The sequence below is a fragment of the Phoca vitulina genome, unplaced genomic scaffold (genome assembly GCF_004348235.1).
Source record: "Phoca vitulina isolate PV1807 unplaced genomic scaffold, GSC_HSeal_1.0 scaffold61, whole genome shotgun sequence".
NCBI lineage: Eukaryota > Metazoa > Chordata > Mammalia > Carnivora > Phocidae > Phoca > Phoca vitulina.
In genome coordinates, this window is record NW_022589764.1 from 4,813,810 (window position 1) to 4,827,169 (window position 13,360).

The window sequence follows — 13,360 nt, forward strand, 5'->3', positions numbered from 1 at the left end:
TAACATATAATGTATTATTTGTTTCAGAGGTACAGGTCTGTGATTCAACAGTCTTACACAATTCACAGCGCTCACCATAGCACATACCCTCCCCAATGTCTATCACCCAGCCACCCCATCCCTCTCACCCCCCACCACTCCAGCAACCCTGTTTGTTTCCTGAGATTAAGAATTCCTCATATCAGTGAGATCATACGATACATGTCTTTCTCTGATTGACTTATTTCGCTTAGTATAATACCCTCTAGTTCCATCCACGTTGTTGCAAATGGCAAGATTTCGGGGTTTTTTATGGCTGCATAATATTCCATTGTATATACCACATCTACTTTATCCATTCATCTGTTGATGGACATCTTGGCTCTTTCCATAGTTTGCCTATTGTGGACATTGCTACTATAAACTTTGGGGTGCACGTACCCCTTCAGATCACTACATTTGTATCTTTGGGGTAAATACCCAGTAGTGCAATTTCTGGGTCTTAGGGTAGCTCTATTTTCAACTTTTTGAGGAACATATACTGTTTTCCAGGGTGGCTGCACCAGCTTGCATTCCCACCAACAGTGTAGGAGGGTTTCCCTTTCTCTGCATCCCCGCCAACATCTGTTGTTTCCTGACTTGTTAATTTTAGCCATTCTGATTGGTGTGAGGTGGTATCTCATTGAGGTTTTGATTTGGATTTCCCTGATGCTGAGCGATGTTGAGCACTTTTTCATGTGTCTGTTGGCCATTTGGATGTCTTCTTTGGAAAAATGTCTGTTCATGTCTTCTGCCCATTTCTTGATTGCATTATTTGTTCTTTGGGTGTTGAGTTTGGTAAGTTCTTTATAGATTTTGGATACCAGCCCTTTATCTGATATGTCACTTACAAATATCTTCTCCCATTTTGTCGGTTGTCTTTTGGTTTTGTGGACTGTTTCTTTTGCTGTGCAAAAGATAGGGATTGCATTAAATGTGTAGATTGCTCTAGGTAGCATTGACATCTTCACAATATTTGTTCTTCCAATCCATGAGCATGGAACGTTTTTCCATTTCTTTGTGTCTTCCTCAATTTTTTTCATGAGTATTTTATAGTTTTCTTAGTACAGATTCTCTGCCTCTTTGGTTATATTTATTCCTAGGTATCTTATGGTTTTGGGTGCAATTGTAAATGGGATCGACTCCTTACTTTCTCTTTCTTCTGTCTTCTGTCTTGTTGTTGGTGTATAGGAATGCCACTGACTTCTGTGCATTGATTTTATATCTTGCCATTTGACTGAATTCCTGTATGAGTTCTAGCAGTTTTGGGGTGGAGTCTTTTGGGTTTTCCACATAAAGTATCATATTATCTTCAAAGGGTGAGAGTTTGACTTCTTCTTTGCCGATTCGGATGCCTTTGATTTCTTTTTGTTGTCTGATTGCTGTGACTAGGACTTCTAGTACTATGTTCAATAGCAGTGGTGATAGTGGACATCCCTGCCGCGTTCCTGACCTTAGGGGGAAAGCTCTCAGTTTTTCCCCATTGAGAATGATATTTGCTGTATGTTTTTCATAGATGGCTTTTATGATATTGAGGTATGTACCCTCTATCCCTATACTCTGAAGAGTTTTGATCAAGAAAGGATGCTGTACTTTGTCAAATGCTTTTTCTGCATCTATTGAGAGGATCATATGGTTCTTGTTCTTTCTTTTATTAATGTATTGAATCACGTTGATTTGAGGATGTTGAACCTTGCAGCCCAGGAATAAATCCCACTTGGTCGTGGTGAATAATCCTCTAATATACTGTTGGATCCTATTGGCTAGTATTTTGGTGAGAATTTTTGCATCCATGTTCATCCGGGATATTGGTCTGTAATTCTCCTTTTTCATGGGGTCTTTGTCTGATTTTGGGATCAAGGTAATGCTGGCCTCATAAAATGAGCTTGGAAGTTTTCCTTCCATTTCTATTTTTTGGAACAGTTTCAGAAGAATAGGTATTAATTCTTCTTGAAATGTTTGGTAGAATTCCCCTGGGAAGCCATCTGGCCCTAGGCTCTTGTTGGGAAATTTTTGATGACTGCTTCAATTTCCTTAGTGGTTATAGGTCTGTTCAGGTTTTGTATTTCTTCCTGGTTCAGTTTTGGTAGTTGATAACATCTCTAGGAATGCATCCATTTCTTCCAGCTTATCTAATTTGCTGGCATAGAGTTGCTCACAATATGTTCTTATAATTGTTTGTATTTCTTTGGTGTTGGTTGTGATCTCTCCTCTTTCATTCATGATTTTATTTATTTGGGTCATTTCTCTTTTCTTTTTGATAAGTCTGGCCAGGGGTTTATCAGTCTTATTAATTCTTTCAAAGAACCAGCTCCTAGTTTCATTGATCTCTTCTACTGTCATTTTGGTTTCTATTTCATTGATTTCTGCTCTGCTCTTCATTATTTCTCTTCTCCTGCTGGGTTTAGGCTTTATTTGCTGCTTTTACTGTAGCTCCTTTAGGTGTAGGGTTAGGTTGTGTATTTGAGACCTTTCTTGTTTCTTGAGAAAGGCTTGTACTGCTATATACTTTCCTCTTAGGACTGCCTTTGCTGTATCCCAAAGATTTTGAACAGTTGTGTTTTCATTTTCATTGGTTTCCATGAATTTTTTAAATTCTTCTTTAATTTCCTGGTTGACCCATTCATTCTTTAGTGGGATGCTCTTTAAGCCTCCATGAGTTCTTTCCAACTTTCCTCTTGTGATTGAGTTCTAGTTTCAAAGCATTGTGGTCCGAAAATATGCAGGGAATGATCCCAATCTTTTGGTACCGGTTGAGACCTGATTTGTGACCTAGGATGTGATCTATTCTGGAGAATGTTCCATGGGCACTAGGGAAGAATGTGTATTCTGTTGCTTTGGGATGGAATGTTCTGAATATATCTGTGAAGTCCATTTGGTCCAGTGTATCATTTAAAGTCTTTATTTCCTTGTTGATCTTTTGCTTAGATGATCTGTCCATTTCAGTGAGGGGGGTGTTAAAGTCCCCCACTATTATTGTATTGTTTTCTTTGTGTTTCTTTGATTTTGTTATTAAGTGGCTTATGTAATTGGCTGCTCCCATGTTAGGGGCATAGATATTTACAATTGTTAGATCTTCTTGTTGGATAGACCCTTATTTAAGTAGGATATAGTGTCCTTCCTCATCTCTTATTACAGTCTTTGGTTTAAAATCTAATTTGTCTGTTATAAGGATTGCCACCCCGGCTTTCTTTTGGTGTCCATTAGCATGGTAAATGGTTTTCCACCCCCTCATTTTCAATCTGGGGGTCTAAAATGAGTCTCTTGCAGACAGCATATCGATGGGTCTTGTTTTTTAATCCAGTCTGATAGCCTGTGTCTTTTGATTGGGGCATTTAGCCCATTTACATTCAGGGTAACTATTGAAAGATAGGAATTTAGTGCCATTGTATTGCTTGAAGGTGACTGTTCCTGTATATTGTCTGTGTTCCTTTCTGGTCTATGTTGCTTTTAGGCTCTCTCTTTGCTTAGAGGACCCCTTTCAATATTTCTTGTAGGGCTGGTTTTGTGTTTGCAAATTCCTTTAGTTTTCGTTTGTCCTGGAAGCTTTTTATCTCTCCTTCTATTTTCAATGACAGCCTAGCTGGATATAGTATTCTTGGCTGCATATTTTTCTCGTTTAGTGCTCTGAATATATCATGCCAGTCCTTTCTGGCCTGCCAGGTCTCTGTGGATAGGTCTGTTGCCAATCTAATGTTTCTACCATTGTAGGTTACAGACCTCTTATCCCGAGCTGCTTTCGGGATTTTCTCTTTGTAAGTTTTACTATTAGATGTCGGGGTGTTGACCTATTTTTATTGATTTTGAGGGGGGTTCTCTGCTCTGGAGGAGCTGAGAACTCAGGGCCCCACTCCTCAGTGAGGCCCCAGAGAAAAGCAGTCAGTCACTCCCGTCTCCCCAGTCTACGGCTGCACTCCGTGCTCACCCAGCCTGTGACCGAGCATTTCTATCTCTGGCACCCGACACTGTTTGGAGTCTCCAAACCCAGCAGATTCCTGCGGTGCGCTGCCATGCCGCTTCTCCCCCAGGAGGAAGGGGAGTCTACCCGGATCTGCCGCTTGTTGGGTCCCTGCTGGAAGAGCAGTGGCCCGAATGTGCCACGGATCACAGTTTATGGCAACCCCGAGCTGTGAGCACACTCCTGGGCTCTGTCTTTGCAGCCGGCTTCCCCCCTCCTATATCTGGGAGCTCTGCCGCACTTGGGCACCCCCAGTCTTCCTGTGACCCCGAGGGTCCTGAGACCACACTGTCCCAGCGACGGTTCCACCCCCTGCTTAGCTACTGGAGCAACGTCCCTCAGTGGAGCCGACTTCTAAAAGTTCCGATTTTGTGCTCCGCTGCTCTATCACTTGCTGGTAGTCGGCTGACAGAGGCTCCCTCCCGCCGTGATCTATCTTCCCGAATATCGCCTCGGATTCACTTCTCCACACGTCCTACGTTCCAGAAAGTGGTTGCTTTCCTATTCAGAGAGTTCCTGCTATTCTTTTCTTCGATCTCCTGTTGAGTTTGTAGGTGTTCAGAATGGTTTGATACCTATCTAGCTGAATTCCTGGGACCAGATGAAATTTAGGTCTCCTCCTCCTCCGACATCTTGCTCCTCCCCTCTCTAGTATGGTCATTTTAACAATATTCTTTAAATTCATGAGCATAGTATATCTTTCCATTTGTTTGTGTCTCCCTCAGTTTCTTTCATCAGTGTCTTACAGTTTTCAGTGTACAGGTCTTTGACCTCCTTGATTAAATTTATTTCTAGGTTTTTTTCTTTTTGATGCAATTGGAAATGAAATTGTTTTTTAAATTTCTGATAGTTCATTATTCTTCTGGATTGTCAAATTTGTTGTCATGTTATTGTTCATAGTAGTCTCGTATGATCTTTTGTAGTTTTGTGGTATCAGTTGTAACTCTCCTCTTTTATTTCTGATCTATTTATTTGAGTCCTCCTATTTTTTCTTGGTGAGTCTAGCCAAAGGTTTGTCAATTTTGTTTATCTTTTCGGAGAACCAGCTCTTAGTTTCATTGATCTTTTCTATTTTTAATCTCTATATCATTTATTTATGCTCTGATCTTTATTATTTCCTTCTTCCTATGAACTTTGGGCTTCATTTGTTCTTCTTTTTCTAGTTCCTTAAGATATAAAATTAGGTTTGCGTATTTGAGTTTTTTTTTTGTTTCTTGATGTAGGCATGTTTTGCTATGAACTTCCCTCTTAGAACTGCTTTTGCTGTATCTCATAAGTTTTGGTAGGTTGATTTTTCATTTTTTCATTTTTTTAAAATTTATCTTGATTTCTTTTTTTGACTTATTAGCGGTTCAGTAGCATGTTGTTTAATTTCCACATATTTGTGAATTTTCCAGTTTTTGTCTTGTAATTGATTTTTAGTGGTTTTTTTTTTTGAGTCACTGTCATCATACTTTCCTTTTTGAACTTGTTCTTTTTAGTTCATTCGTTTATTCCTTCCCTCCCTCCTTCCTTCCTCCCTCCCTCCCTCCCTTCCTTCCTTCCTTCCTTCCTTCTGTCCCTAGGCCCAGTGTGGACCTTGAACTCATGACCCTGAGATCAAGAGTTGCATGCTCTACCCAACTGAGCCAGCCAGGTGCCACTCTTTTTAGTTCTTTCAGTGTGTTTATTATGGCTGATTTGAGGTAATTGTCTGCTAAATTCAACATCTGGATCCCCTTAGAATCATTTTCTATTTACTCCTTTTTTTCCTGAGTATGGATTATACTTTCTTGTTTTATTGCATGTTTTGTAATTTTTTTAAGTGGATGTTTTAAATAATATATTAGTAGTAACTCTGGATTCTGGTTTTTCCCCCTACCTGAGGATTATTGCTATTTCTTTTTACTTGTTTGATATTCATAGTAATTTGCCTGGACTAAAAATATGAAATCCCTTTCCTCCACAGCATGTGACCATTGATGTCTCTGTGGGGGTTTTTTCCTCCTTATTTTTGTTTTAATTTTTAAGCCTAGCTTATTAGGAATTATTCCTGTTTCTGTATAGCTTGGCAGTTGAACGCCTTGAGGTATGACTTCTATCCTCTGTCAGTAGATCTGTGTGTGGGTTTAAGAAGCCCATTTAACGTTCAGGCAGTTTCCAGATGTACCCTATTTTTTTCTGTTGGGCTCTGTCTTTTCTCCCATATCCATGTGTGCAAGCTCTCTGTAGACCTAGAATTTGTAAATCGCTTGACCCCTCTCTGGTCTCCCCTGTGTTTGCTCATGACTTCCTCTCAGTCTGATATATGTAGAGTCTATCAAATATCTTCCCGCTTCATAGCCCATACCTCCTTGTTAAATTTCTGGCCTATCTGCCCAATTCATTCCTTGCCTCAACCAAGAACATCCCTCAGCCTCATAAAATCATTAGCCTCTCATGTTCACTTGCAACCAAGATTATTACTAATTATTAAGTACTGGGTGTGGGTTTTTCACCTTTTGTTCTAAATCATGTCAGCCCCCTCCAGCAGTGAAGCTGCTGGTTGTTTGCACTCTGCCCTGCCATATTAGAGCTGTTATACTAACCAAGTGGGGTGGAAGGATGCAAGCCACCCCAAGTGAGCTTGTCACATATTTCTGCTCTTCTGATTGGAAGTGTCATAGTTTTTCATGAATATATGCTTTTCCATTTGTTGAAAACTTTTGGTCAGTTTCCAGAGTACTGAAATGGTTGCTTTTGACAATTTTCTGTAATTTTATAGTTACTTTCTGGGCAGAGGATTTGGCAGCCTCCTCACTCCATCTATTGGAAGGTCCAGCTTTTCTTTTTGTTTCTTTTTTGGTTATGGTTTGCCTGGCATATGTTTTTATCACTTTATATTTAATCTATCCATGTATTTAGATTTTAAATGGATTCCTTTTATACTAGGATCTTCTGTTTAAATCCAGTCTGGTAATCTCTTTTAATCGGTGTCCTCAGGCTATTTGCTTTTAATGTTATTATTGACCTTATTAGATTTAGGCTTACTGTTTTATTATTAGTTTTCTGCTTGTCGCCTCTAATTTTGTCTCTTTATTCCCTCTTTCCTGCCTTGTTATTATTCAAATATATTTTAGTATTCTGTTTGAATTCATTTATTGGCTTTTGGGGCTTATCTCTTTTTATTTTATTTATTTTTTGAAGATTTTATTTATTTATTTATTTGAGAGAGAGCGCACAATTTGGGGGAAGAGCAGGGGTGAGCTGAGTTTGGAGCCCGATTTAGGGCTTGACCCAAGATCATGACCTGAGCTGAAATCAAGAGTTGGACACTCAACTGACTGAACCATCCAGGTGCCCCTGGGCTTATCTCTTTTTAAAATCTGTTTTATTTTAGTTTTTCCATTAGAAATTACATTATACATATCTTTCAAAATCTACTTGGAAATTCCTTTTGCTTTCCTCCACCAACCTTTGTGTTATACTTATCAGAAGTAGTACATCTATATACATTGAAAATCTTATCAGATAATGCTATGATTTTTGCCTTCAGCAGTCATGCATATCTTGAAACACTTAAAAGGAGAAAAGTAAATAGTCTGTTATATTTACTCAGTTATAATAACTCTTACATTTGAAGACATAATGGCTTAACTGAGAAAATTTGGTGAAAGACATAAATTTATAGATTTAAAAAGCTCAGCTAAGAGGGCCTGGCTGGCTCCATCAATAGAGCATGTGACTCTGGATCTTGGGTATAGAGTTTACTTAAAAAGCTCAGCTGACCCCAACTAGGATAAATTCAAAAAAGTCATTTACAGGTACATCATAATCAACCTGCTAACAACTAAAGTTAAAGAACAAATCTTGAAAGCACCTAAAGAAACAATGATTCAAATGGCTGTAGAGTTTTCCTTGGACATCATGGAGGCTGGAAGACAATAGAACAGCATCTTTAAAGTACTGAGAGGAAAGCATGGTCACCCCAGAATTCTGTATCTAATGAAATTAATCTTTAGGAATCACAATGATAGGAGGACACTCCCAGGTGAAGGAAAACTAAGAGAATTTGTTGTCAGCATACCTGCTCTATGAGAAATGCTAAAAGTTTTTCAGTCTGACTGAACTGATAGAAGGAATCTTGGATTTTCAGGAATGAAGGAAGAGTTACTTAACGAGCATCCTGTTGTCCTGGCCTTGGTGCCATCTTTAGACTTGACCACTTTTGCTAGATTTACATTTGACTGAGAGTTTTCAAGTTTTTAACTTGAGCCCACACTTTGGATTCTGTTTCTTTATTTCTGCCTGATATATTGCTACCCCAGGCTTATTTCCTATTTTTCATATTTAAGTTAGAATCTTAGATAAATTTTGACTCAATTGCTTTCTAAAAAGGTACTTCCCCTACCTCCCCCCCCCCCAAAAAAAAGAAAGAAGGAAGAGAGAGGGAAACAAATGATAAAAGACTCTTAAAGATAGAGAACAAACAGAGGGGTGCTGAAGGGGAGTGGGTGGGGGATGGGCTAGATGGGGGATGGGTATTAAGGAGGGCACTTGATGTAATGGGCACTGAGTGTTGTATGTGGGTGATGAATCACTGAATTCTGCTCCTGAAGCCAACATTGCATATGTTATCTAACTAGAATTTGAATAAAAATTTGAAAAAAAAATGTATTTTTGTGTTGGCTGAGCTTAAGCAAGTATATTTTTTAATCAATTATTGAAGTTAAGATGCCATATGTAGTCCTAGATTTGCAGCCTAGTATGAAATGGTCATGAAAATTATGTTTGAGTCTACCTGAGAAGCTATTTAATTTTTATTTCTCTCTTTCCCACATACTTTCACAGTTTGACAAAATCATTAATTTTCCAATCACATTATAGACAGGATTCAACTCAGTACTTTAATTGGAATAATAGCTTAAGTTTTTTTATAACAATTGAAAAGGCCAAAATAGTAAGCTACTGAGAATAATGTCCTTTTGTTGTACTCATTCATTTAATATGTGCAGTCCTGCATGTTTCAGATTTAATAAAATGCTTTTATTCATCTCACATAGGAAGTAAGAAATGTCAGCTTTTCGTTCTCCTTCCCATTCCTCAGTACTTTGACCTTTGGTACTGACATTATGTGTTTCCCTTTTTTGGTCAAAAGTGTTATTAATTTTAATATCTGAAATATGTGTGCATGTCTGCCAAAGCAGAGTGTAAATATTGATCTGTTACCACTGTAAAAAGTAAATCATCACGTTATGGAAAATTTAGACTCACAATCACAGATTATTTCCCCATCTCACAATACAATAAGGCAATGCCGAATTGAAATGGTGGGCAGTTGGGGCGCCTGGGTGGCTCAGTCGGTTAAGCGCCTGACTCTTAGTTTCGGCTCAGGTCATCATCTCAGGGTCTTGGGATCGAGCCCTGTGTAGGGCTTCTGCTCAGCGCAGAGTCTCCTTGTCCTTCTGCCTTCCCCTCTATCTCTCCTCCCACTCGTGACTGCTCATATGCTCGCTTGCTCTTTCTTATAAATAAATAAATAAATAAATAAATAAATAAATAAATAAATAAATAAATCTTTATTAAAAAAATAAATGGTGGGCAATTGCAAGCTTTAGTAATTTTTGCAACCACATCAAAACACTTCTTTACACATTTAATTATTTTGTAACTAATGATTAAAATAATTTCTTTTGCTTGCTCCCATGTGATTTTTAATAGATTTTTCAAATTTCTTTCCATATGTGGTTTAATAGATACTGCAATTCAGAAGTATTGATATAATTTTAATTTTTTTGTAAAAAAAAATTAAGTTTTTAGCATTGGCATCACCATACTTAGAGTATAATAATCTAGAAGCACTAACATTATCTTTGACCATTTTTTATTTTACTATTTTCTGTTTCTAGTCAAGCACCCCTGATGCTTTTCTTAAAATATCTCTGGAATTCTTTAAATTTGTCACACTGCCTCTGTTCTAGTCAAATGTCTACTTGTTTTCTCAGCCTAGAATCTCCTTCCATTCCACTGCTTCTTGTATATCCATCATTCTAGTTTTTTCAAAAGAGTGCTGTTATTCTCTATGAATCTTCCAGAGATGTCATATTCTCACTGCTGTGAGTCCAAGTTTCTCTACCCAGAATTCATGATCACTCACGTCTGCATGAAGGCCGTCATAAGGAACTTATTTCCTCCTCTTCTCCCATGGGCGTCTTTGATACTGGTTGGGCTCCAAATAGCCGGTTGTGCATGCTGCATTTATATTTCATTCACATGCCTTTCCTGATCTTTCAGCCCCACCCCCAGCCCCTGCTGGCAGCGCTGTATCCATTTTCCTTTTCAGCTTTTCAAGTGCTGGTCTCCTCCAGCACATCTTGCAGAGGTTTCTCCCACCCCTCATCTACCTCTTCTTTCTCTGACCTTCCTATCACACATCATCTCTCTCTTTTTTTTTTTTAGGATTTTATTTATTTATTTTAGAGAGAGATCAAGAGAGCACATGTGAGTCGGGGGAGGGGCAGAGGAAGAGGAAGAGAATCTCAAGCAGACTTTGCACTGAACCCAGAGCCCAAGGCGGGACTCGATCTCATGACCCTGATATCATGACCTGAGCCACCCAGGTGCCCCACATATTGTCTCTTATATGTACGGGAATTCTCAATGGTGGAGACCTTGTCTTATTCTCTCTGCACCTGGCCCCGTGGTGTGTAGCTGATTGTTTGCACTTCTGTCCCATTTCATTCCTGTAGTAACTTTATAAAGTGAGGTGAGGAAGGTTTCTTGTTGCTATTTATCCAGTGCTAGGACATGATGATCCTTCCCTCAACTCCCTCACCCCACACATCCCAAATTAGAGGCATTTTTTTGTGTGTGAATTAGGTAGGTAGATTGGCAAGCATACCTAAATGAAATACTGTGCTAATGGAACCAAGAATGAAATTGACTCCTGTGTGCATCAGTTAGGTTCAAATAGAACAAAACTCCAATTAAGCATCACAGACTGTTCCCTGAATCCTTCCTGCCCATATTCAAATGCATATGTTGCTCAGTATTGGGGAAATTGGGCAATAAAGTATGAATTTCCCAGCACAGATCCCTTGTAATATTATAAAAATAATTAGAAATTAATATATTTTGCACTTGTATTACTTCCATTAAAAATAGTTACTAAAAATGCTCTGGGTAACAGTCTCTAACAAAGATTAACAAACTTTTTCTGTAAATGGCAAGATAGTAAGTATTTTTAAGCTTTGCAGGCCACATATGGTCTCTGCTACATATTCTTTTTTGTTTTTGTTTTTGCTGTTTTTTTGCCACCCTTTGGAAATGGAAAAACCAGTCTTAGCTTGCAGACAGTATAGAAGTGGGCCACGGGCCAGATTTTCCTGTGAGTCCTGGTTTGCCAACCCCTGGTCTGTAGCAGTAAGAAAAGGTAGTCTGTGTAATTGGGCATCCAATAGGGCAGAAGATTTTCTGTCCGGTAGAGAAGACATTGCTAATACTAACCCAACCCCTGAACAAACTGGGATGTGCCCAGGGGGTGCAATAAAGTGGCCGGAACATGCGAAACCTTACCCTGAGGGGAATGGCTCATGGAACAAGGTCAGGATTAGAGAAGGCCAAGAGACAGCCTCCGTGGACTTCAACTTGGAAGTTCCATAATGTGGAAGAAGTAGACTTGCCCTACACAGCGCTTCCTTTGGTACCTTGAGTAGATTGTACTGTCTTCACAGAGTAAACGTCCGTTCCCTAGAGATTGCTTAGCAGAGCTTACTCGGCTCAGAGAGGCTTCATGGCAGTGATTTTTCCTGAAAAGGATGAAGTACCTTGTAAAGAACTTCCCAACCTTTAGACTTAGTGATTTGGCGTAATACAGGGACATATTGTAGTCGCCATGGAACAGATTACAACTATAGGTATCATCAATGAGGGAATATTAAAATATAAATGGAAGGACTTCATTTGGATGAAATTAAAGTAAATCTTCATAGGATGTGTATACTTTGAGTGGGTTTTTAAAAAAGGAACCACATGGCTGAACAGTATCCAAAAATGTTGCCTACCAACAATTTTCATCTTTCTCTATTCTTCGCCATTGTGAAAATTTCCAAAAGACATCTTAACTCTCAGTCCAGATACTTTTCTGTCTAGTTCATATAAACAAAGTGCACTTGCTGGGATACTATAATTTGTTTTTAAGGCTCCTACTATTTACTTAGATAGAAGGTAAAATCACAAAAGTATCAAAGACCAGGTACCTAGAAGTGACTATAATTGTTCTTTTCCCACACTAGCAACAACTTTTGATTCATCAAGCAGCAGAAACCGGGGTAATAGACTTCTGGCTCATATTCACTACTTTGTGTCTCTCCTTTTTCTAGGCGAGCACTCTTCTCCATTAAAAAAAAAAAAAAAAAAAAAAAAAAAAAACTCTAGCAGGCTAATTTAAAGACACCTACCTCTGTTGGATTATTTGCATACTTCGGCATTCATGTCTGTGGAAATTGCTACAGCTACTGATTTTATTTGTTTTGAACTGTTAACAGTATTGATTCATTTTATTTAATTTAATCAGGATGCGATTTATCTTAATTTTGATTTTGGTTGTAGAGGTTGGCGATTTGAAGGAGCTGCAGACACTAGACATTTCTACCAATCGTTTGCTAACTTTACCCGAGAGGCTTCACCTGTGCCTTTCTCTGCAGTACCTCACCGTGGACCGCAATCGTCTACGGTGCGTGCCGCGTCATCTCTGCCACCTGCCCAGCCTCAATGAGCTCTCCATGGCTGGAAACCGTCTCGCATTTTTGCCACTTGGTAAGTGATCGTGTTCATCTGGCAAAGCAAAAAAGCCAAAGACTAAGACGGAAAGCCTTTGTGTCCTTGACTAGGAAGGATAGGGTAGTTGCCTTCTTTCTGTTTATCCCTGAATTGCCTCTCTAAATCCATTTTTGTAGTGAACAAAGCATCAGTCCCAGTTAACAAAGTTTATTTCAGTCTGGGATTTCATATTTTAAAACAGAAATCTGTGCATAAATGTCGTTTAGGGACAAAATATAGGCGATATGAGATGATTTACTCTAAAAAAGGAATGAAAGCATATGTGTATATATTATATATATGTAAGACCGTAAAATTGATGGGGGGTATTGAGCAATATGAAAGGACAGCTACTGGTACAAAGATACCTGTCTAGATGTTGAATTCTACATAGAAAAATTTGTATTGGGTATCCTAATGATTAATATTGTCAGATAACCAGACTACACAATTTTAAAAACTTTACAATTGGCCGAACTCCCTGCTGAGCTAGAAATGTCACACTGGCTAACAAATAATGTATTATTCACTGTAGGTTTCTGTAGCAGGCCCATTTTAATAAAAGAATACATTTATTTTCACTGAGAATTGAACTATTTTGTTAAC

General features: G+C 38.7%; 1 protein-coding gene across 2 annotated transcripts in view; it reads left to right on the forward strand.

The window, feature by feature from the left end:
• The window catches only part of LRRC28 (leucine rich repeat containing 28), a 176,016-nt gene that overhangs the window by 104,631 nt on the left and 58,025 nt on the right, over positions 1–13,360 (forward strand). The window contains exon 6 of one of the 2 annotated variants that reach the window (XM_032391223.1): positions 12,545–12,751. The exons of the other annotated variant lie outside the window; for it this stretch is intronic. Within the exon in view, the coding sequence (XP_032247114.1) occupies positions 12,545–12,751 (207 nt within the window). The remainder of the gene's footprint in view (positions 1–12,544; positions 12,752–13,360) is intronic. 2 annotated transcript variants of the gene reach the window in all.